Source organism: Lissotriton vulgaris, chromosome 4_1 (genome assembly GCF_964263255.1).
Source record: "Lissotriton vulgaris chromosome 4_1, aLisVul1.2, whole genome shotgun sequence".
Lineage (NCBI taxonomy): Eukaryota > Metazoa > Chordata > Amphibia > Caudata > Salamandridae > Lissotriton > Lissotriton vulgaris.
This window is the reverse complement of record NC_141691.1, coordinates 2,130,349,453-2,130,375,705: the sequence shown is the minus strand read 5'-3', so window position 1 is coordinate 2,130,375,705 and position 26,253 is coordinate 2,130,349,453. Positions and strand designations below refer to the sequence as shown.

General features: G+C 47.3%; 1 protein-coding gene across 1 annotated transcript in view; it reads right to left on the bottom strand.

Moving 5' to 3' along the window:
- LOC147725206 (butyrophilin subfamily 2 member A1-like) overlaps window positions 1-26,253 on the bottom strand; it is a 140,398-nt gene that overhangs the window by 76,174 nt on the left and 37,971 nt on the right. Inside the window, exon 2 of the mRNA XM_086966548.1 lies at window positions 15,443-15,521. Coding sequence (XP_086822674.1) covers window positions 15,443-15,506 — 64 coding nt within the window. The 5' untranslated portion in view covers window positions 15,507-15,521. The remainder of the gene's footprint in view (window positions 1-15,442; window positions 15,522-26,253) is intronic.

Here is a 26,253-nt window from a genome sequence, read left to right as displayed (position 1 = left end):
GACTAACGTGGTAGCTGGGGGAAGTTTTAAAGTAATCTTAACTCATAGCTTAGATTATCAGGCTGTACTGTTCAAAAGTGGGATTCATCTTCATTTGATACATTTTCATAATAACGATTTTCAGTCAGTTCGAAATAAGAGTTTTATAAAGCTTTTTGATTTTATTTTTGACTTGGATAATCAACCCAATAATGGAGACCTTTTGGGCACATTATTAGCGGGTGATTTTAACGCTAAAATCAATGATGTGGGTCCTAACAAGGGAACAGCTTAATTTGCACAATCCTCGTCCAGCAGAGGCAGAGAACGGGAATGGTTGACTGAATCAAATAACCTATCTAATGTTATGGACCTGGTTGCAGGGTCAACCACGACCAACAACCCACCTTATAGGGGTAGGAGGTGTAGTTCCGTAATTGATTATATTTTCGTGTGCCCTCTGATTGAAAAGAAGTTGGTCTCTGCCGAAGTTGTACCTTCTGACTTCGGAGACCATAACCCTATTAAGGTAGTGATATACACAGCCCCACTGCCGATTTTTCAGACCGAAAGCGGGGCTGCAAATTTAGTAGCATCAACTGATAACCTAAGACTGTGTTGGAAGGGGGCCGATAATTCGGAAACCTTCAGAAAATTGGTAAATGGTGATATGCCACATATTGACTCCTGACTCTCATTAGATTCACCATCAGTGCAGATAATCGAGGATTTTGGGAGGATCTGCCAGGTGATCAAAACCAACCTCTCTAAACCTCCCCCTAAGGTGGCACTCACCCCTAGATGGTTCAACCACGACTGTTCCGAAGCAGATAGGAACTTACGTAGGGCATTAGCCACCACCCGAGGTGTTCTATGGGAGTCAAGCAGGCCAGAGAGGAATATAAGGAGGTTATTAAACGCAGGAAGAATGAGCTCTTGAGGGAACGATGGGACAAACTGTCCGAGGCAGCTAATCTAAAAAATGGTAACATCTTCTGGGCGGCGGTCAGGAAGTCCGTTCTATGGGCCAGTCCCTGACGCCGATCAGCTGTAATATAGCTAGCGATGCATGGGTGGAGCACTTTTCAACTATTTATTCCTCTCCATCTCCATGCGAACCAACCCTTATTCCAGGTAATCCAACACCCATAGATATTAATATTTCAGAAGTAGTTGAAGCGATTAATCAGAGCTTAGGAAATAAAGCACCGGGCCCAGACGGGGCTGCCTATAGATTTAATTAAGTGGAACCTGGCCTTCTGGGCCCCGCTGCTTCTGAACATTTTTAATAATTTGACGTTGGCAAAGATACCTGAGACTTGGGCCAGAAGTATAATAGTCCCAATTTTTAAGAAGGGAGATAGATCTCTTCCATGTAACTACCGTCCTATCTCCTTAATAGACAATACCCTCAAAATTCTAGGTAGAGTCCTCTATAACAAAACTGTGAATTGGATAGAGGCAAACAACATCCTACATCCTTGCCAGTTGGGTTTTAGGGGCAAGGTAGGAACCAAGGAACAATGCCTCAACCTAAACCTAATTATTGGTAAATATGCTACCGCAAAGAAGTCCCCCGTCTACATGGCCTTTATGGATCTGTCCACAGCCTTCGACCTAGTGAACAGGTCAAGGATGTGGGCCATCCTTTTGGCTGGAGGTCTGGATGAAACCTTGGTAAATTTTCTGGCATATCTGCACAGGGACCTCAAGGCCCAAGTAAGGATTGGGGCTGGTGGAGAGGTTTTGGGGCCCATTGATATCGGCAGGGGGGTCAGACAAGGATGCGTGTTGGCCCCCCTGCTTTTCATTATATATATCAACGGCCTCAATGCCTCCCTGAGATTGGCTACCCAAGACGCTCATATATTAATAAAGAACCCATCCCTGTGCTGCTTTAAGCAGACGATGCGGTTCTCATAGGCCGAACCCCAGATTCACTGTGTCTTCTTGTTCAAAATGTTAACAATAATATGAAAAATGTATACCTGCAGGTACATTTTAAGAAATCATTTTTAATGAGTAGTGGCCCGGGGAAGCGTGACATAGGCTCGATCACAATAGATGGCCAAAAAATGACCTCGGTAAGATCCTTTGTTTATTTAGGACTGGCCTTTGCTGCAAACGGCTCCTGGATTGAGCATTTAGCTCAAGCCAGGAGCAAGTTCTCAAAGGCCACTAATTCGATCTTAAGCTTACCCCGTCCAGCTGTACAGAAAATGTATAAACTTCAGTGCACCCCGGTGGCCACTTATGGCGCCGAGATCTGGGGAACGGCCAACTGCTCTGTAATCCAGCAGGAAGAAAATAGGTTTTGCAGAAAGTTATTGAACACCCCAATTTCTACCCCCAATACATATGTCACAAAGAACTCAATATCAATTTTATAATTGATTTTATTTGGGTACGTCCGGCACTTATGTGGATTGCAGTGTGGAAGAACGAAGCAGCCTCCCAGATGCAGCTTATTATCAAGGACTGTTTACGCTGTGATAAGGGCTTAGAAATCCCATGGATGAGCAGTGTCCTGAGTAGTTTACGCAGTATAAAAAGAGAAAGTGTCTTCTGGAACTCCACATTAGCAGCCTTAGTTGCAAAAAAGGAAATGCAGAACACCCTGCACTCCCTATATAAGAATGAGCGGGAGATGGCAGAGGCCAGGAAAGCAACTGTGCGCAACTACATGGCCATTGAACGGTACAGTTATCCACTCCACACGTATTTATCCCTACCAATGAGCCGCTGAGAGACGAGCTTACTGTTTCCTTTAAGAGCTGGTACAATTCGATTTGCACTTTGCTTCCCCCTTGGCCACAGCCCAAATCCGAATTTTAACTAGTATTCTTGTGATGGGAGGAGTGAGCAAACTATCATGCACTTTATATTTTTCTGCAAACACTATATCAAATACTTTAAACAGTTTTTATGTCCCTATTTTAATAAAAGAAGACCAATTAGCCTGGAGGTAGCATATCGATCAATACTAGAATTGGATGATGTTGAACTTATCTTTCGCACTAGCACTTTTCTAAAAACTGCAACAAGGGCCCAGAGATCCATGATGGACCCATGACACTGCTTAACATAAACTGTGATGTGTTCTCTTTTTTAACAATTACATATACTGACATGATGGACAGTTTTGCACAAGTCACTTTTGATACCTGTATATTGCATTTTAGATTTTTTGTATTAACTATTGTGATGTATTTGTTTTGTGTGCTTTTATGGATACTATCGTATCCGAATAAAGTTGAACTGAACTGAACTGTACTGTATGACAAGCATTGCAGACTGGATGAAAGACAACTGCCTGAAACTGAACACAGACAATGCGGAAGTACTGAGGAAATAGAAATTTACATGGCCAATGTGTCCCCTGCTTGTACCCCATGTTTAGTGTATGTGCATGTCACCCATGCATTTTCCCTCTCATGTCTGCAATAATAATGCTTCTGCGTTTCCGTCCCACATTAGAATGTCAGTTCCTAAGTCCCCTATGAAAGAAACGTTAATTCTGCACTGAGGCCCATGTTGCCAATGTATTTGCATTGTGCACGTTTAATTAATATTGAGATGAACCCGTTTTGTTGCTCAGCCTGAGCCAGGACCCGAATTAAGGTTTTCCATGCCTCCAGACACTTCGAAAGCTGCAGCTACGTATCCCTGACCTCTCGCATACCTCTGGCTCAACCGAGAGGGGCCCAGCCCGGGGTGCCAAGACAGTATTTTGCACACAGTTATCTGCTTGCTCCACAGAAACACATTCCTGCTTAGTGAAGAGGGTAAACAGAACGCGTCTGCAGAGATAGGGCCTAGCTTTTCTGTCTCCGTTTAAGTGATTTGCAGACCTCGCATCCATAGAAAGCCCATGGCCCCCACGCAATGCACAAAGAAATATATGCCCACACCGGCTCTTGGTGATGAGCAACCTTTGCTTGAGCGACCTTTACTTCAGACAATACATCCTCCAAACTTAAAGATATCAGATAATAACAGACGTGCAGGTCGTCCTGACACTGAAGGCTACTCTACTGGACCGAAAGTCAGCTCCCCCCAGCTTCCCCCAGTTACACGTCAATTGCACGTCATGACCAAGTTGCACACACAAGTAGAGTAAAGGTTCCAGCTGACCATGCAGACCCCCTCCATGTATCCACCCACCTATGACTCACTTATGACTCCTCAAGTGAACGCCCACATGTACGCCCTCTTGCACGCCCACATGCTCTTATCTCTCTCTTTCTCTTGCTCTGCCTGGAGCGCTCCTCCTTCTCTATGCAATTCAATGTATATTCAATGTATAAATATTGTACTCTGTGAATAAAGTTCAGAAGACCCTTCCTGAACCTTAGTGGTGATGGAACCGATTCTCCCTTAACTCGAGTTACTGAAATAAAGCCCTTTTGAATCGGACACCACGGACTCTGCCTCTCATTATATGCATGACCCTTTGTTTAAGTATAGAAAATATGACAGGGTAATATTTAATTTACCACATATTCTGGCGCCCGAATAGGGACAAATCCCCTTCCCCACGCGCCGGCGATGTAGGTCCAGCCCTTGCCCCCTTCTACAGCCGTGACGGACTTCAAAGTGTACAGGCCAGCGGGATTTCCTGCTTACTCCCTCAGGCCCACGGAGGAGACGGACTGCGACCAGGCATCCACACGAGGCGGTGAGGATCGCGGATCATCCCAACCAGAGCCCAAGCCGTGAGAGAGCAAGGTCCGAGGTTTCCAGAGGCCCACCTGTTCCGAGGCGCATGCGCAGTATCGAGTTCATGCAGTATCAAGTTTCCGAGGCCTTCAAGTTCTGCTTCCCGGTGAGTACCACTATGGGGAACGCATAAAGTTCAAGACAGGTTCATTTATATGAACTCGGTAAAGACGTGTCCGTTCACACGGGCACGGTAAAGACGTGTCTCTTTACGAGACCGGTAAAGACGGGTCCATTTCGGTGGGCACGGTTAAGACGTGTCCACGGTAAACGTGGGCACGGTAAAGACGTGTCTCTTTACGAGACCGGTATGGTTGTACTGTATTCCAGTGCATAAAGTTAACTGTTTTCAAGTACATGTATCTAGTCAAACTATATCTGTTTTAATGTTTTAGTGTTGTAGTGTGAATGATTGTTTCAGTCAGAGTATTTTTGTGTATTGTGTTTTTCATTAAGTTGGTTTCAACATGCCACTGTTTTCGAAATTACGTCAGATAGGGACCAGGAAAGGCATATTAGAAGAGTCAGTTCCCGTCCCGCCTAGAGACACACCTGGTCATTACATGTATAACAAACACGGGCTAGATGCCATATTGTTTTTAGACTTATGGGTAGATTACACGAAGGATTTAGAGGAGAAGTACAGATGGCCTGCCTCAGGAACATGGGATTCTGAATGCATTATGAAAGTAGAGGAAGCGCTATGGAAAAGGAAAGTAAGACCGTCTCAGAAAGATGCCATTGAGTTATGGCGCAAAGAGTCACATAGGAGAACAGAGAAAGAATTCCACCAAGCAGAGAGAAGTAAACAAGCAGCGGAAAAAGCCAAAGAAAAAGAACTGCGGGAGGAGGGGGAACGGGTCAAGGCAGAACAGGCAGATAGAGAAAGAAATGCCCTCGTTGCTGGTATTTATCCCGTCCTCTCAGAAGAACTAGCTAGAGTGACCCCCTCAGAAATACCCCGTAGGTGGTGTACGCCACCACCAGTACCTTTTAGAGTACGCAGAACGAAGCCGACAGCCTCTGAGGCTTTTATTTCCACCTATCTAGAAGAGCCCTTACCGGACTACGTAAACGCAGGATTTCCTCCGCCCCCAACAGCGGCTCAGCTCCAACAGCTCCAGCAGACCATGAAAGACGACGTAGGGCCAGGGGCCGTAGTGGGAGGGGGGCCAGGGCCACAATCAACGCCAACACAAACAGCGTCAACGCCATTTAAGTTTTCTGTAGATGTAGCAATTCCACGTTGTATATACGATCCAGTACCAGGAAAGGGTTCAATGCTCGTGTTTTCACTAAGACTAAGAAAAGCCGTTGACTATTTGGTCACATTGCCAGACATGAAGGAACACCTAGATAAAATATACCGTTTCAGTAGAACGGGGGAGGGACCCGAGTGTATAGAAGAGGCCATGGAACACAGAAAGGTGGAGGTTAAGAACTACATCCTACTTTTTATGATTAACTGTCTGATCAGGGAACAAGACCAACCAGACGGAGATGTAAAGCGAGGTCTGATAGAATGGAGTGACAACATAGATGCCGGTCGGCATCATAGACTGGGACAGACAGACAGTATGTACAGGAAAATACGAAAGGAAATAATAGAAATACACAGAGAGGAGTTTGAGTCATCAACAGAAGATTTTGAGTCAGAAAATGAGGCAAAGGACAAGATGAATTATGTAGGCAAGGCACGACAGTTTGACAGGCCCAAGTGCCTCGACTACCGTAAACAGGGACAGGCTATAAAAGAAAGATATTCCCTTGAAAATCTATTCCAAGCCACTGAAAAAGCCCTGAAACGACGGGTAGAGAGCGAACGATCCCACACCCCACACGAAAAGGAATTGGTCCGGTCAGCCGTCCAGTGGGTGTCCAATTCCAATATATATAGTAATGATATAGTGGCTCAGACTTTCTTGAGCCTTCCGCCGAACGAACAGCGTTTGGCCGGTATTTACATGGTTCAACATTTAATAACGTTGTATGAAAGTCAATATTCTGATCCTGGTCACTTGTATAAATTACTGGACGATATACTTCTAGAGAGATGGACAGGCCTAGGTACTGATTTAATTAATGTCATTCTGGATCAACGACATAAGTACTTAAATTCTCTGACCACATGCATGCTTCCCGCCCCACACCACGACAGAAAGAACTTATACGTAGACAGACAGAACCCCCTACGAGAGGTACATCCCGTCAAAAATGCAGCGGGTGAGCTTCAGCGAGTGTATGTTTACACACCCTTGACGAAATTAGAAATACTGGAAATGAAAAAGATGCTGCCCTGCCATGATAAAGACCCGGGGGGGTTTCACCGAGAATTAAAAGACATTCTCCGCATTGGAGATTACACGTACGCCGACATTCTGAAATTATTGAAAGTACTGTTACCTGCTGGTATTTACGAAAAGCTTAAGGAAAAGGACTGGGAGGTGGGAGAGAAAAATATAAGTTGGGCAGAATTGGAAACAGAGGATAAAGGCAGGCACCCGGGTGTTGGTCATGGGGACAAAGCTAAAGCACTACCTGAACTCCTGATACAGGTTTTGCCGAGACTATTGATTACTAAAAAGGAAGACTATGATGCTATTTCAGCCTGTAAACAGAAACAAGACGAGGACACAAGTGATTTCTATTCTAGATTCGAGAAATGTTTTTCTATTAATAGTGGTCTTAAGCCCAGTAGCGAGTCATATCCTCATCTTTTCGTGAGCAAATTAGTAGAGAATTCCTTACCCCAGTTCAAGAATAGAGTACTGAAGGTTGAGAGTACTTGGCAAGCAAACAGCCCTTCCCAAATGTTGCAAATGTTACAATATCACCAGAACAGAATTAGAGAAGAGCAGGATCATGAAAAGAGATGCATGAAAGAGACAAAGATGAAAGTGCTGGTTGCCCAAACGGTCCCGGCAAATACTAACAAAAATGGCACAACACTTGTTAAAGGGAACTGTAATTATTGCAAACAGCCAGGTCACTTTGTAAAAGATTGTGCTGTCCTGAAACACAATATAGCTACAGGCAGAACCAAAGAACGACCACACGTTCCTATACAAAATAGCACCCCACAGAACACACAACAGACAGTAGCGAATTTTCCACCCCCATCACCGCCTGTTAATGCCCCGACACAAATGTATCAGTACACGCAGTCAGACTATCCAGAATACCAACGGTTCTCATGAAACAGCCTAGAGAGGGAAGTTGGCTTGCCCCTTATTGAGGTTCCTGTAGATCAAGAGGGTCCCTATGTACATAGTCGTGTATTGGGAAAGGACAGAAAATTTCTGATTGACACAGGGGCGAGCAGAACTACCATTAGCCATGACGAGGTTCCAGGGGCACCCCTCTCGGGCTCACAGAATGTTTCCCTGGGATTTTCAGGAAAGCCTATTGTTAATGAAGTATCGAATCCAGTTTCCCTAGGAGTTGGTCCATTGTCACGTACCACAGACTTGTTACTCACTAAATCATGTCCAGAAAACTTACTTGGTATAAAGACATTAAAAGAACTAGGAGCAGTTATATGTTGTTCTCCGGAAGGAGTGCGATTGTTTTTACGTGATTTTAAGGGACATTATGTGTAGAAGGATTTTGACCACAGACTCCAGAACGTACCACAGCACCTATGGGCACAAGGTCCGACTGATGTAGGTTACATGAACATAACACCACACCGTGTCACACTCAAAGCAGGAGTAGTGCTACCACGTATACGACAATACAAGTTACCACCTGATGCCGTAGTGGCCTTATTGAAAATTATTGACGAACTCATTGCACATGGAGTGGTAGTGGAGACTGACTCGAATGTATGCAACTTGCCAGTTATTCCTATCCTTAAACGAACAGACCCTAATGCACCACCAGTTTACAGACTAGTTGTTGACCTTCGAGAATTGAATAAATGTGTAGTCCCTCAATACCCAGTGGTCCCAGATATTTCTTCATTACTGACTGCTATTGATTCTGAGGCAACATTCTTTACTGTCATTGACTTGAAGAATGCTTTCTTTAGCGTTCCAATTCATCCCGACAGCCAGTATCTCTTCGGATTCAGTCTAAAAGGACGCAGTTTTAAATTTACGAGAGCACCTCAAGGTTTTACAGAGAGTCCTAGCATTTACAGTCAGGCATTAAAAAGACAGCTAGACAGTATTACTATGCCTACCAACACTGCACTGCTCCAGTATGTAGACGACATCCTAATTACAGCACGATCAGAACCAGACTGCAAAAATGCATCACTGACAGTTTTACACTTTCTGGCAGACAAGGGGCACAAAGTGTCCCCTTCGAAGTTGCAATTCTGTGCACAGCAAGTGGTGTACCTTGGACACTTGCTGTCCTAGAGGGGTAGACAGCTGACACAAGAACGTATTCAGTTAATTGCTAACCTTACACAGCCCAAGACACAAAAGGAAGTACGGGCCTTCATTGGCCTCACTTCATACTGCAGACAGTGGATTCCCCAGTATGCCTATCTAGCCAAACCACTCATACAGTTGACAACACAGGAGGCAGCGTCTTCGACTTGTGTCAAGCACCAGTTTTAGCGACTCCTTGTTACAGCAAACCTTTTATGCTTTTCGTCACTGAACGAGATGGAACAGCACTATCTGTCCTCACACAAGATCAAGCAGGAAAACACAAGCCTTGTGCTTATTTTTCTAGTACACTGGATCCAGTGGCCCAGGCTCTGCCTGCGTGCCTGAAATCAGTTGCAGCAACAGCCCTAGCCATAAGACAAAGTGACTCCATAGTGCTGGGACACCCCCTGACAGTACAGGTACCACATGCAGTGGAAGTTCTCTTGAACAGGACACAGACACAGCACTTGACTGTAGCGAGACTGACAGGATATGAACTGACGTTATTTCAGCCACACATAGAAATTAGACGATGCAATATTCTTAACCCTGCTACACTTTTGCCCTCAAGTACAGTAGACACCGCACCACATGACTGTGTGGAAATAATGAATACAGTGATGAAACCAAGACAAGACCTGACAGATATTGCACTGCCAGACCCTGACCTGACACTATATGTAGATGGATCATGCATGAGAACGAGTGCAGAAGAGTTAGTGGCAGCATATGCCGTGACCACTGCTACTGAAGTCATAGAGACACAAAGAATAGACATACTGTCAGCACAAGCAGCAGAGCTCATCGCTCTGACACAAGCCTGCATAAGAGCCAAGCACTTGAAAGTAAACATTTATACAGATTCACAATACGCGTTTGGCGTAGTTCATGACTTCGGAGTCCTGTGGAGGGAGAGAGGTTTCTTGACCTCTCATGGGACTAAAATTCAGCACGGCTCGCTTATTCAGGCTCTGTTAGAAGCAATACATTTACCTACAGCCATAGCTATCCTGAAATGCAAAGCACACACCAAAGTTACAGACATCATTTCCCAGGGTAATGACCTGGCAGACCGAACTGCTAAACTTACAGCCCAGACACCAACAGACATGACAAAGATAGAGGTACCATTACTGACAATAAGCATGACAGTCAGGGATCCTTCACAAGACGTACTCGACATACAGACACATGCCACTTCAGACGAAATAAAGAAATGGACTGAACAAGGAGGGGTCCAGACTGACCGAGGTTGGATGACTAAAGGCAAAGCTACATGGTTTCTCCCAGACTCCATGGTACAAGTCATCATAAACACAGCACATAGTCCAGCACACTTGGGAGAAAAGGCAATGCTAGACAGCTTACAGAATATCTGGTTTAACAAGCACCTACGTGCAGCAGCGAAACAGAAAGTACGAACATGTATGATCTGTTGCCAGTTCAATCCAGGTAAAGGCATTCCGGTGGAACAAGGCGGATTTCATCCTCCTGACCATCCTTTTGAGGTCCTCCAGATGGATTATATCCAAATGGACAGATGTAGAGGTTATAAGTATGTCTTGGTAGTTGTGTGTGCACTATCTAGATGGACAGAAGCGTATCCAGTCCCAGATTATACTGCTGTGACAACAGCCAGGCAATTGGTACAAGAGTTTTTCCCCAGATACAGATTGCCCCGTGTCGTGTACTCAGACAATGGTCAGCCTTTTTCTTCTGAATTAATGAAACAAGTGTCCCTTCTGTTAGGATATCAGTGGAAGTTTCATTGTGTACGACACCCTGAAGCAGCAGGACTCGTAGAGCGCCATAATCAGACACTTAAGACGAGATTAGCGAAGATCTGTGCAGAAAAAGGCGTGGATTGGATGGTAGCCTTGCTGGTTGCCCTCTTTTACATGCGTATGGTAGCTCATTCCAGAACAGGCCTATCTCCGTATGAAGTAGTTTTCGGTAGACCGCCGAATATGTGGGGTACGCCTATGCCTAAGAAAATAACTGATGTTGACAGTAACATGCTGACAGATTACCTGGCTTCCTTGATGTCTGCACTACTCTCTTGTCGTTCACAGGTTGCCGCCGCCTTCCCTGACAACACCCAGGTTAAGGAGCATGCCATAGTCCCTGGAAATTTTGTTTTCGTGCGGAACTTTGATCGATCAAGCCCCCTTGAGCCGCGCTGGAAGACACCGAAATTAGTATTGCTCACCACGAGGACAGCCGTCAAAGTCAAAGGAAGAAAAGGATGGGTCCACGCCCACCATTGTAGGAAGTACTATAGAGATTCTGGAACTTTGATAAAGACAAAAGACAGTAAAGACAGTACAGACTTTAAGCCCACTTTGCTAGAAAATACTCCACAGCAAGAGTATAGGTCCAAGTTACGGTCTAGTAAGTCAGACAGCGTTTAATTGTTTAAGTCCACTAGGTGGTAAATCGGTTAGACAGGTTCCTAACATTTATAAGATCGTAGACCAGAATAGTAAAAAGAGTAAAATGAGAGAGAAATACTGCAAGATATTATGCAGTAGATGTATAGTAACTCTGATTTTTATGTCTCTTCTGTGCATCACTATCATATTTATCAGCTTGACGCTACATGTTTTCTTTCCTCCTATTGCCTCAAATATACACTTTTCCATTAATGACACCGTAGAGCATACATTCAGTGATCTGCCTCCCCATGAACTGTCATATCGACTAGCCCTGCGCAACAATACTTTTATTCGAATGTTGCACCGTTCTCATCAGACCAGCAATGCAACAAATTGCTGGGTATGTGGTCAATTTCCACCTTATCAGAAAACGAAGGGAGTACTGCCCTTCTTCCCTTTTCCGTTCTCGCACAATGGTTCGTGCGGAGCATGGTTTGCTTTAATGACATCACTAGACAGAAATTCCACAGTTTACAAGGGCGACTGGATATGGGGAAACTTGAATAAAGTAATGAATGAGGCATGTTTTCCAGACGATGACGGTCTCCCCCAAAGGAAGGGGACTGATCTAGAAAATGAAGAGTACGAGCAAGGAAATGCTTCCCTTAGCTTTATGATTCTGAATGTTCAGCACAAGCAAAATACAGGTCCATCGACTATTACAGTCCTACCAGTAAAAGGTGAATTGTGCGTTAGAAAGAAAGGATCGGTGCATTTGGGACACAGCGAGTGTAATGCTGTAGTCGAGTTTAATGATAAAGGAAAATCTTCTTTCAAAGCATCACGCCATACATATTTCATTTGCGGTCAGACAGCCTATGTACATCTGCCTTTAGACTGGAGTGGGACGTGTTATATAGCGTTTCTACTGCCACCCGTCTTTCTAGCCCCGTCCCATTATCATCGAGATTCACGACTAGAGCATGTTGGACACCGGAGAGAGACCGATTCCTCCGTGATTGATCAGACTGAGACAGCTTGGGAGCAATATACAGATTTCAATAGAGGATTCTTTTTCTTCAAAGGTCCCGTCCAAAACAGTAAACTCATAAGCAGGTTAACAAGAACTCTAGAAGCAGTAGTGGATGAGACTGCATCTGCCCTGGCTAACTTGACCCAGGAGCAGTCTGCCATGAGACTTGTTGTTCTTCAGAACCGTCTTGTTCTTGACGTCATCCTGGCAGATAGGGGCGGGGCTTGTAGAGTGATTGGCTCCAGTTGTTGCGTTTTCATTCCGAATAACGCGCCATCTGTGTACGCAGCAATAACAAGGCTCCACAAAATTGCTCATGATATACACCAAGACCCAGGCACATGGACTTGGTCCGGTTGGCTCTGGGGTGTAATATCGGCATGAGGATGGAAAGTGTTGTCGTTCCTAGGAATGATACTGCTTATGATATTCGGCTGCTGTCTCTATCTGCAGTGTGGCCCGGCGATTTGCGGCCTGTGTGCCACTGCCTGTATTCCCCATCCGCGTATACAAAAGATTAAAGACGAACAAATGATGCTGTATGATCAGATATATGGTATCATGAATATAGATGTATCCTGAAGGGTACAGTAGGGGACAAGGAGGGAATGAGGAAATAGAAATTTACATGGCCAATGTGTCCCCTGCTTGTACCCCACGTTTAGTGTATGTGCATGTCACCCATGCATTTTCCCTCTCATGTCTGCAATAATAATGCTTCTGCGTTTCCGTCCCACATTAGAATGTCAGTTCCTAAGTCCCCTATGAAAGAAACGTTAATTCTGCACTGAGGCCCATGTTGCCAATGTATTTGCATTGTGCACGTTTAATTAATATTGAGATGAACCCGTTTTGTTGCTCAGCCTGAGCCAGGACCCGAATTAAGGTTTTCCATGCCTCCAGACACTTCGAAAGCTGCAGCTACGTATCCCTGACCTCTCGCATACTTCTGGCTCAAACGAGAGGGGCCCAGCCCGGGGTGCCAAGACAGTATTTTGCACACAGTTATCTGCTTGCTCCACAGAAACACATTCCTGCTTAGTGAAGAAGGTAAACAGAACCTGTCTGCAGAGATAGGGCCTAGCTTTTCTGTCTCCGTTTAAGTGATTTACAGAGCTCGCATCCATAGAAAGCCCATGGCCCCCACGCAATGCACAAAGAAATATATGCCCACACCGGCTCTTGGTGATGAGCAACCTTTGCTTGAGCGACCTTTACTTCAGACAATACATCCTCCAAACTTAAAGATATCAGATAATACCAGACGTGCAGGTCGTCCTGACACTGAAGGCTTCTCTACTGGACCGAAAGTCAGCTCCCCCCGGCTTCCCCCAGTTACACGTCAATTGCACGTCATGACCAAGTTGCGCACACAAGTAGAGTAAAGGTTCCAGCTGACCATGCAGACCCCCTCCATGTTTCCACCCACCTATGACTCACTTATGACTCCTCAAGTGAACGCCCACATGTACGCCCTCTTGCACGCCCACCTGCTCTTATCTCTCTCTTTCTCTTGCTCTGCCTGGAGCGCTCCTCCTTCTCTATGCAATTCAATGTATATTCAATGTATAAATATTGTACTCTGTGAATAAAGTTCAGAAGACCCTTCCTGAACCTTAGTGGTGATGGAACCAATCCTCCCTTAACTCGAGTTACTGAAATAAAGCCCTTTTGAATCGTACACCACGGACTCTGCCTCTCATTATATGCATGACCCTTTGTTTAAGTATAGAAAATATGACAGGGTAATATTTAATTTACCACAGAAACAACATCTCTCTGTGGAGCAACTCCTGGTGCCCTTCTGAACTAGGACCCTCACCCACAACAACAGACCGTGCCTGCAACCTCGGCATCATCCTGGACAGCAAGCTCACCATGAAAAACCACAACACAGTCTTCTCCACCTGCCTTCTCCCTCTCCGCATACTAACCAAGATCTTCAAATCGCTCTTGGTCAACACCAAACGAACCATTACCCAAGCCCTAGTCACCAGCCGGATGGAATACGGCAACACACTCTAAAGAGAAATCCCCCTGCATCTCCAGAAGAGACTACAGACCATAGAGAACTCTGTGGCCAGACTCATCCTTGACCTCTCCAAGCAGACCCACATCACCCCACCTCAGAGAGCTCCACTGTCGCCCCATCCAGAAGAGATGTCCCTGTAAGATATTGACCCACACATTCAAAGTCCTGCACAACGAGGACCAGCGCACATCAACCACCGCCTGAACATCCACCAACCCTCTAGACACCTGCGCTCTGCCTCCCTGCACGTCGTGCACACCCCTCACATACGTTGAAGCTACATCAGAGGTTGTGACTTCTCCTACCTTGTGGGAGGTCATGGAATTATCTCCCTCTTGACCTCCAGACCTCGCCCTCGCTTTGGGAAATCAGGGACAGGACTCAAGACTTGGTTGTTCGACGGAGCCTCTGCTGTAAGATCCTCTGCACCCGGATACCCTCAGGGTGTTTAGCTGCGCTGTACGAGTCATGTTGAGTGATTGATTGACATTGGGGTCTGAAGAGCACCTGTTGGTCAGTGGCCATGATAGAGGCAGAGTCCTCACTCAGAAGCCCTCAGCGATCCCTGTACCTCACATCCAAGGGCCACACCTCACCAGGATCATTGGGAATACATGGAAATCTAGGTAAAGGGCTGCACAGTTCCTGTCCCTCTGGAGCCCCCTCAAAGTGTTGCCTGTTTTATTTCCAAGCATGAGGGTAAGCCTCCTTCATGTTGCGGAGAGGCGGTGGCCTCCGGCTGTGGCTCCAGGATGCAACGGGTATATTCTGTTCCTGAAAGGGATTCCTTCTCTACAGCAAGTTAAAGAATCTCCTCAGAGTGCAAGCCTTCAACCAGACCATTTCAAGGGCCTGCTATAATAACTACTCACAGCACAATTACAAGAGGCGTGTGACTGAACACAGATGGGGCAGAACATACCTGCAAAGGCGCAGAGCAACTTCACACTCAACAGGACGGCCACCAAACACATCTGCAGAGACATGACGACCAGCACAACCTGTGGAGAAGAAGAGATCTGTTACTACTCAGAGCAGCCAATCAACACCACACGGCTCCACCCACGACCACTGAGACAAGGGCGGAAACTGAGTAGTATTTTGCTGCTCTCATCATCCTCAGCAGAGACAAGGGCGGTTACTGATCACAAATGCAATGCTGTCACAATCACCAGCAGAGAGGAAGGCAATTACTGATCATTAATGCACTTCTGTCACTATCTATTAGAGAACAACACGAGTATAACCCATAGACCAGGTTGAAATCTGGTATCATAGAGGAAGGCAAATATACCTGCATGTAGAAAACATTGCAAGGAAGGAAGAAGGGAGACTCGTATATTTTTTTTTAAACGTGCTCATGGCATCATGTAATCAAATTAACAAATAATATAGGACACAAATATCAGCACTGTGGGCAAAAGAAGCAAAGGCAACCCAAAGAGAACTTGGTGCCCTAATCTGCTCATGGCACATAAGGGTGAAGGTGCAGGTGACAAGTGAAAGAACAGCGGAAGGCACAATGTGACAATGTGAAAAGTATGTACAGAAATATATGGTTCACCAAGGGTTATTTACAATAGTTGGACATAGTATTGTTTAAACATTTGTGTGAACCATAGTTGAATTAGCACCGCAGATTACGCTGGATTATCAACGACGTTTCAATCCTATTTATTCAGGATCATCTTCAGGACCAGGTTGCCAAGTAGTGGGTGCTGTACAAGGGTAGAAAAGGGAAGAGATCAGGGAGGGATGGGACCGGGGAAGCGGTGCGCATGCGGAAGCGGAGAAGGCACTGGCGGATCGAAGGCTGTCCTACCTGAAGGAGGCAGGAACTGGGCACCAAGGGCCAGCGTGGCTTGCCCAATTGAAGAAACTAAGTCTCAAGCCGGTCCGTGGGACATCAACATCATGGCCATGGTACCCGAAAGTTGGTAGGGGGTGGTTGGGGGTAGGGAGGATCTGGAAGGGTGCTGGAGCTAGAGAAGAGTAGAGAGGTATAAGCGCGTGTGTGAGGAAGGGAGCACGGAGAGAACAAGTACCACAAGGGTGCCGGAACTTACAAGGCTGAGAGAATTCCAGTGTGGAAGGACTGGGGACCACGGGCTTGGCGCAGCGGAGATATGCGTCAATGCTGTGGCAGTTACCGTGGGTAACTGGAGGTTAGCTATGGAGAAGGAGAAGCTGTGAGAAACGGCGGTGGCGGGAAACCACGTGAGGGTAAGAGTGGTAGAGGAGGTAACTTACTTAACTGTCACACAACACATCACAGCACAAACATGAAAGTTGCCAGTTGTGTTGCCTGACAGGGACAGAGCAGGAAAGCGCCAGATCTACAGATATACGGCACTGCCCTACTCTCGCCTTAGTGCTTGCCCACAGCGAGGCAGTCAAGCACCACACACACACACACACACAAGCAAACACACACCACACACACACACACACACACACACACACACGCACACACACACCAACGCAAACACACACCACACACACATACACACATACACAAGCATGCATGCACACCATACACACACACACACACTTTGCAACATAGTGCAAAGGTGTCTGCATTAGTCTAGTTTCGATTTTGTACTAGAAGGATACCCCTCCAGTAAAAATTACAATGCATTGACTAACTTTATAAGCTTTCCCACGTCAGACGTGTGCTGTGCAGTACAGCACACATGCAAAGCCAGAAAAGTTAGAAGAAATAAAAGCATTTGTCCTTTTTAACATCTGATTCAAAGTGGTGTTTTTTTTTGGTACAATACCATGTTTACTCTTTTTAGTAGACAGGGCTTTGTGTCAAAAACCATGGGTGGCTGCATTGCAACGACCCATGTATCACCCAAGAAATGCCCCCTTGAGGCAGAATAATATAAAACAGCAATGTGCGCCCCTTTGCATTACTTTGCGTAAATCCACCAAAAAAGTCTTAGCGAGGTCGTCACAAACTGAACACAAAAGCTTTGCAAATCTGGCCCTAATTCGCCGGGGAGCAACAGATTTGATACAAGGTGTTGGACTTGGCCCTTTTTCACTGAAATGTTTTGCTTTTTGCTCCCCTGATTCCGGATGTCCCCCCTTGTACTGTAATTGTATAGGCCCTGTGAGGTTAAAATGCCCTGGGTTATATTAAAACCCATGCTAGATGCAGGTTCTTGACTACCCTCAACATGGCTGCCACTGACCCCTGCTACTGCAGCGTGGTCTGAATAAGCGCACTCTAGTAGCCAGGAGCTGGCTGGAACCCTTAAACAATGTTGCCATACCAGCCTGCCAGCCTGCCCATAGCTAGAATGAGGGAAGCTCCTGGAAACTTCCAGAATAGGGGAGGCACCAACTGCCACTGCCAACTGCCAACTGACACTATATAAGGAAAAAAAGGGAAACTTTCTAGTCAGTTGGGGCATCACTGACCTGGGGAACCCACACAGGAGTTTTAGGCGGGAGGGCCTAGTGAGGAACCTATGCTACTGGGAGTGACAGGATTTAGGTGCTGCCTCTTAAGCTGGGTGAGGTGTCCTAAGCTAGCCCCCTGATCTGGCCCAGTGGTAGGGAACCCCAGGGTCCATCTGCAGTGACTGAGGAAAATTCTTCAAGCCTAGGCATGGGCGGAAAATCCGTTCCGCTCGCGGATTTTGCGGATTTTCGGGAAATCCGCAATCCGCGAGATTTGCGAATTTCCTGAAAAATCCGCAAATCCGCGAGCAGCGGATTTTGCTCGCACTGCTCGCACTGTTCGCGTGAGTTCGCGCCCCGCGAATAAGTGCGAAATTGCAGAAATACGATTTTAGCAAAACTGAAAGTAACTACTTACCAGGTTCAAAAGTTCAGGCTCATCATTAGTAGCCATTTCCTGTAGTGCTTCCTGAGGGGCCCCTCCAGAGTTCAGTTGCCAGTTGCAACTATTATCTGACCCTGCTCTGAACCTCAGAATAGTTACACATATGCCACAAAGGTCCTGAATTACAGCTAAGGGAGACAAGCAGGAGCCAGGCTGGAAGTTAAAATCCATTAATCAGCCCCTAATTCATTATTGTCAGTTGGGGCAGGGCAGGTGTTGTAACTAATTTTGCAACAATGAAAGCACTTAGCAAGTGCAAAAGATCACTAATCAGGGCGCACTAAGGAAGCAGGTGCCAGCTAAAAAAATATTCTGTGACACATTAATCAGCCCCAAATTAATTCAGGTCACTTGAGGCAGGGAAGGTGTGCTTTGCTTTGCCAAAAATAATGTACACTGGACAACCAGAGGGTGTGGTGATGAAACAGAGGGTGGCATGGGTGGGCCAGAGGGTGGCATGAGTAGTCAGAGAGTGGCAGTGGTGACAGAGAGTGGCAGTGATGAAGAAGAGTGTCCCAAACAGGTTGGACACGTAGAAACAACAAGTTCGCAAAACTTGCGACCCGACAGGTAAGTTCGCAAATTGCGAAATTGTAAAAACCCTCGCGAACTGGCAGAAACACGGGCGAACACAAAAAAAAAAAAAATCCGCAAATTCGCGGGAATTCGCGGATTTTGCGGATTGCGAGTTTGCAAATCCGCAAATTCGCGGATTGCCAATCCGCAAAATCCGCTCATGCTTATTCAAGCCTTCAACTCAGAACCCCCCCCCCCTCTCAACAACTTCAAGTAACCAGCAACTAAGGGCTCAGAACCATCCAAGCACCAAAAAGTCTACTTCTCCTTGACTAGAGACTGCTGGGGTGATCGACCAGGTACTGGACTTGTGCTGCCCTGCGCATCCCCTGCTTTCAACTGGGCCCACCTTGCCCTACCTGCCTCCCCCTGCCTGATCTGCTCTGCTATCCTTGCTAAACTGTGTGGAAAGTGCTATATTCTGCTCCCCCTGTCCAGCACTCTATTTAAGACTGCCTGCCCTGAGCTAATTGTGCCCCCGTGGTTCAAGCGATGTGATCCTGAGGCGCTTTTCTCCGCAAGAATCATCCTGTCCTGTGAGGCGCCGCAGTTGCCCCCACGCGCTCACCTGCTTCGGTGTCAAGCGCTGTGTCTAGCCCCCGAGGCGCCTGAGGAGACCGCGTCACCATCGCGGCATCAGCGCCGCCCACGCGACACCTCCGAGGTGCCTCCGGCCTGTCCTGCGGCCGCCTGCCTCCGCGCGGTGTCCAGCGCTCTGATTGCCCCCTCGGCGGCTCCCATACGCCAGGAGAGGGCCGCCGCCTCAAGTGAGCCAGGCCGCGGTAGGCCCTAAGTCAGCACGCACCCCACGTGACAGGGGAGCTCCTTCGCCCCACCCCCGAGCGCCGCGCTGCCATTGGTTCTGGCCGGCGCGCCCTCGAGTCAAAGCACGCGATTGGTGACAGCAGCCCCGGCCCCTGCCTCGTCCCCAGCGCCGGTGCCCTGAAGCTGAGCCTGCACCGCGCTGGGATGAGTGAGGCCACAAGAGGGTTGGAACCCCCTCTCCTCCTTTACAACCGACGCAAGGGCCCTGGAGGGCCGAAGAAGTGAGGTAACCCCCTGGGGAGGAGGGCGGTAGGCCGGGAGAGGCCCGAGGTCGCCCCTCCCCCGGGGTTCTCTGAGACTGTGCCCTGTTAGCCCCTTCCCCCTTCGAATGTGCCTCACGAGAATGGAGTTTGGAGCCTGAAATGTTTATCGTGCACCGTATTTACAAGCCTGAAATGTTTAGCGTGCACCGTATTTACAAGCCTGAAGTGTTTAGCGTGCACCGTATTTACAAGCCTGAAATGTTTATCGTGCACCGTATTTACAAGCCTGAAATGTTATAGTGCACCGTATCTACAAGCCTGAATTGAGAGGGAGATTCACTTCACTGTACTGAATTTTCTTGCAGAGGTGGGCTTCCATAGAATTCTGATGATCTGCTCTAGGTCGCAAGCCGACCTGTTTTCACAAGAAGAAAGGCTTGTCACAAATAATTAAAGGTTGTGTTCTTTGGAGTTCCTTGTTGGACTGATAGTACTTGCCGATATGTTTTATTACCTTTGAGGAAAAGCGTCAATGAGAGGTTTGATGTGATATTTAAACGCATTACTATAGTCGCTTCTTGTAGGATCCTCCAGGTTAATAGTTACCCCGTTGCCTGTCAGAGAGTTTGATACGACAGGCGGGGTTAGCTAGTGTTTCACTGCTAGATAAGCTGGTTATTATTCAAATGAAAAGTTCACCCATTTATAGGAAATGTAACCTGAACGTGATTCATGAAACGTCTCAATGAAATGCTGATGAATTAATAATGCAACGCTCTATTTGAAAGCCTATATAAAAGATCTTGATTCTTTCAAATACAACTACTGGTGTGGTCTCCATTATTGCGCCACTGTGTGTTTCATTGGATGTGTGTGTCAAGTAGCTGCTTTACACGCACGCCCCTGGCTGCCTTCCTGCTCGAGCCATGCTACCCCCTTAAGAGCTGGTGACCCTAGGTCTTACACAAGGGGTGAACAGCATTTAGTTCACAAGCGGAACAACACAAGCCTTAACAACGCAGTTGTTACAACGACTGCATTGTTATTTTGCATACCGTTACAACGCAAGTTGGAAAAACGACTTTCATTAAGTGGGAAGAAGGTGTTGGATTTAAAATCTAACACATTTCCTAGTGTCCGCACAGACTGGAGTTTGAATAGTAAATTATACTATTGCACAATCCAGCGCCCCCTACAGCAAGTCATGGTTCCGACTTGCGTTGTAACGGTATGCGAAATAACAACGAGTTGGTTCTAACGACCTCGTTGTTATGGCATGCAGAAAAAAGGTATATATTCGATACAAGGACCCTCTGGTGGAAGTGTGTTAGGCTGTCCACACTCCTGCCTCTGGCCCAGCTCCTGAAATGACTGCAGATGAGCTGTGTGATCTTGGAGGCAGTGATGCGAGTGCCAGAGAGGAGGCAATTGGAGACGTGGCCAAAGGGATGGGGGGTTACCAGCGCCAGGTCGTACCTCTGAAGTTAAGGGGGGTGTTCAATAACAAAGATACAGTACAAATCTGGCTGAAAGGCATGAAGCTTGACGGTGCCAGACCCAACTTTTACCCAATGCCTCGCCACTTGGATTCATCCTGTACCCCAACCTCACCCTGAGGGGTAGAGTGCCAAAACACAAAGCTGGCCTTCACCAGCTCTCTTCCTCTTCTAAAGAAAGTCAAACCATTTCTTCCAGAAATCAACTCAATACAAACCCTTATACCCTTGCAACCATATGTCAGTAGCTCATTGCCCATGGCCTCCAGACTCAAACTGTTCCCCTTTCTGGGGTCCTTCATAAAGCAGCTCATCTCAGCCAGAGCTGAAGAAATATGACCCCCCCCCCACCCCATTGAGATGTGTTGGAAGGTGGCTACCTGACTATGGTTACCCCAGATTTTTTGCCTTGTGTTTAGCTGGTTTTCGACTTAGTTAGCCTGGTTCCCTGCTAATCAGGGCCCCAGGCTATCTGCTCTCTCTGTAAAATGGATTCCATGTACCCTAGGTCCATAACTAGATTGGCTTGGGTCACCTTATCAGCCCCCGTACAGAGCACTATAGGTGCCCAGGGCATAGGTGCATCCAAGGCCTACCAGGGGCTGCAGCATATCTTTTGCCACCCCTGGCTGGCTATCTAAAATTGACACAACTGGCTGATCACTCAGCTGGGGCAAGGTGGTGTAATCACCCCTTGCTTAGATATAGTATGCCTATATCTAAACCTATCTGGACACATATAAACCTGTGAGCCACTCCTATGGCAGGCCTTAACAATCCTGAAGGCAGAGTGCGTGGTTTAATGTGAGATGGTGCTCTAGCATGAGCTGAGCCTGTCTGCAGCTGTCGGGACCAATTCCCTTAGCTGTTCCGGGATAATGCCGAACCATATACTATTAAGTGCATTATAATCCTCGCGGTTATATGCCAACTTTGGTTTGGCTTTATCAAAACATGTCGTGTAAGGTGTCATACGAATTGGAATACTACCCCCTCGCCAGTCCTGGCGACGGGGGTAGCATTCCACCCTTCTAGAGGGAGAAGACATGTTGCTTTACTGAAACGCGGTTGATTTTAAAAGAGCCCCAGATCCACAAAATGGATGCCTCTGCCACAGACACGGGTCTGGCCTCCTGCTGCTGACCGAAACTCAGCAAATGGTGGCCTGGACAAAGGGTTTCCTGTCGCAGGGCGGTGTCAAACCACCCCAGACAGGAGATAGTGGATTGTAGCAGGGAGGTTTCAAAGAAACCAGACACTGCCTGGGGAGCACAAGGCTGCCCCTTGCATAATCCGGCCAAACGGGTTCTGGGGCACACCAGCCCCAGTCCCAGCGCGGCCTGGATCAAAGGAAAGGGGTGTATCCACCCCCTTCCTGGGTCCCACCCACAGGAGGGGACCTAGCAGGATCTCCAGCCCACCAGATTCGAATAAGAGTGGGAGCAGTGCCAATGCAACTCATATTATCCTGAAGAAACATAATAAACAAAACTCTGGACCCTTCGACATCCTCCTCAATGTAGAAGACTGAAGAATATCCCTTGTGGTCAAGGAGTGACCACCCTGTGCAAACAGGTACCATACAGCACCTCGACTCTTGCTTTGTTGCAGTTCCCGCCGGAACTCGAGCGACAGAGATCGACGAGATCAAGCTTGCCTGCCTTCCCTCAGCCCGATCCACAGTCCCTGCAGAGCTGAGATCCGTGGAGGCGACCAGAAGCGTGGGACACGCCATCTTGAAAAGGCCATGAGACGCTGACCGTGCAGCCCACGAGTGACCCTTGAAGCTGTACACCGGGGTTTGAGAAGCCCCCATCCTGAGCTACACTTGCACCAAAGCTACCCCCTCCACACTCGACGAGTGCTGCATGGGGCCCTTCTGCTTGTGTTGGCTCGACGCGTTGGCCCGGTCAATTGCCACCCGGCTTGTGGCCCCTGTGCCGACGAAAACCCAAAACCGACTTGCTTTTCTGGTTGCTCCAGATATGCTTCAGCTCCTGGGAAAAGGAGCCACCACCCTGATCCTCCTGGTCTGAGTGAGAAGCAATCTCCCGGTTCCACGTGGATTGCTTTTGCCAAGTGCTGTTTGCTGCAATCTTAAAGCCGACGGTGCTGACGGCGAGAGCCTGCGTGGGACAGATCGTGACCTGCTCCTGGACGTTGCAGATGCCCCAGAGCCCACGTGACAGCGGAGAGAAGCCTCTCGACAACCATCTGATTGCGCCCGACATTGCCTGGTTCCGTCCGGGTTCCACCCTGGTCACTGCTGAGTGACCCAGACTCTGTCCCCTCTGCTTTCAGATTCATCTCGACTTCGATCCACCCTTGGATCACACTGGACACTTCTGCTTCCCATCGCCAGCAGCATCTCCTGCTCCAAGCACCAAGAGCCTGCGTGTCAAAACCCGACGCCACTTCGACCCTGTGCACCCACTTCCTGTGGGTGAGGTAAAATTGCAACGCCGGTGTGCCCACGTTGGTACACACCTCTAGGGTCTGTGTCTTAAGTTTTGTTCCTCTAGGTTCAGCGGAAGTATCTTTAAACTAACTTTGTGTAACTTTTACGCACCATTGACATTGCATTGGTGCAAGCCGCGCTTTAAGCGCTGCACCCGAATTCTGTGGGCTTCTCCCGACTTCAGCATTGCTAGTCCTGATTGCTCCCAGCGATTTCCTAGGCCCTAGGCCTAACCACTGTTCGATTGGTATCTCTTATACCACTTTTTTAATATATGGTTTGAGTGGCCAACCGCCCTCATCCATAATTGTGCAACTTTATATGTTATACTGTGCTTTTGATTTAACGCTTGTGCCCCTTTGCTCATAAAGAGTACTGGGGAATAATTTAGAAATAAACACATATATTTTTATAATATATACTTGTGTGGTGTCCTTTCATTTGATATTACAGGATTGTGATTGGTAAAACAGCTCGCTTAACACGACCTCTTAAGTTAAGCCTTTAAGGCTGCTTAGTCCATGCTACCCCTAGGATAGCTTGTCTATAAGGTTGACTTACAACCAGACACCATAAGGGATTGTTTGGACTGATACAAGGTGGTTCCGGAATTGGAAACATCATATATCAGGCCAACTTCTCACAAGATGGAACTCCATTGGCTCCACTTGTCAGATCAATCAATATTCAAAACCAGCTGCATCGTTTACGTCATACGACAAGACCCCCGCTTATCTTTCAGACAAGCTCGCCATCTCTGTGGTTCCCTGCGCGCGCACAGCGAGGACTCCATCAGGCTGAGAGTTGTAAAAAAGGAGAAAAAAACAAGACAACATCCGGTTTCCATCTATGACAACATCCGGTTTCCACCAGCACCGCCACAACGCTGCTCCAGTTCACGAAAGAGTTTAAGACTCATCTCTTTATAGAACACCAGATCACAATGCATTAACTGTTCACAGCCCAGAATCGTCTCCTATTACTCACTGATTTTATGCCTGTCTTTGACCATGTGCCTTTTGGTTAGATTCTCTCAAGTGAATACCATATACAGACATGGTAGAAGCTTTGCCAATGCTTAGTGGTGCCTGCAGGCTTAACGCCTGGTGGGGGAGGCATAGTTGATGCTGAGTGATGTGATGAATGTTTAAAGCTTAGTGGTGGGTGCGTGTTCCGTGTCTCATGGTGGGTAGATGGTTGAAGCCCAGTGGTGGGTGCATTGTTGATCTCTCATGGATGGTGTTGCTAAGGTGTATGGTTGATGTGATGGTGCATGGTTGCTAAGGTGTATGGTTGAAGTGATGGTAGATGTTTGATGTGACGGTGTATGGTTGATGTGATGGTGTATGGTTGATGTGATGGTGTATGGTTGCTGTGATCGTGTATGGTTGATTTGAAGGTGTATGGTTGATGTGATGGTGTATGGTTGATGTGAAGGTGCATGGTTGTTAAGGTATATGGTTGATGTGATGATGGATGGTTGCTAAGGTGTATGGTTGATGTGATGGTGGATGGTTGGGGCCAAAGAGTGAGGGGACCAGGGGATGGTAAGAGAGCAGCAGGGTAAGAGGAAAGAGAAGAGAGGGATCCTGAGGAGAGAGATTGAGGCAGAGAGAGTGAGGCAGAGACATCAAATAGACAAACACTAAGGAGGCGAGAGACAGAAAAAAATGGGAATGAAGGACAGAGGCGAGGTGGGAAATGAAGAAGGAAGGATGGGCGGAGGGACGGACGGACAGACGCCCTAACACTCTCGGAGGGGGCTGGCCTTGGCTCACTGCAAGTATCTTTTTTAGGTCTCGGCATGCGAGTGCAGCGCCTACGCTGCTCTCGCCATGTGAGACCTTCTTGGAATCAATACGGATTCCGAAGCCATGTCCCAGCTCCGCCTTCAGTTTTCATTTGTGCGCGTTGTTTGGCATTACCAATTATGGCAAAGGCAGTGCAATGATTGCATCGGAGGCATTTCAATCCCTCCTTGTTGCCACCCTGTCTCCTTTTGGCCCCGCCCAGCGGGATTGTATTTGTCACTTGCCGCGTAACACACTCTCCTTCATTAGCTGGGACGCACCATGTTTTTCACACGATGACGACAGCTGATGTTAAGCCGAGGACAACAATGGAACCTGGGGCTCCCGGACAATGGACGGTGCAAAGATGTTCCTTCTCGCCACCCTTTTAACCCTTTCCAATGCCACACTCTGTTGAAACGGACCGGCAAGCCAGGACCCACGCCTAAGCTTGCCTCAGACAAGTAATTCAAGAAGAGTTTACCTGCCACTAGGAAGCCACGAAGAAGGAGAGCCCCCACAACTGAAT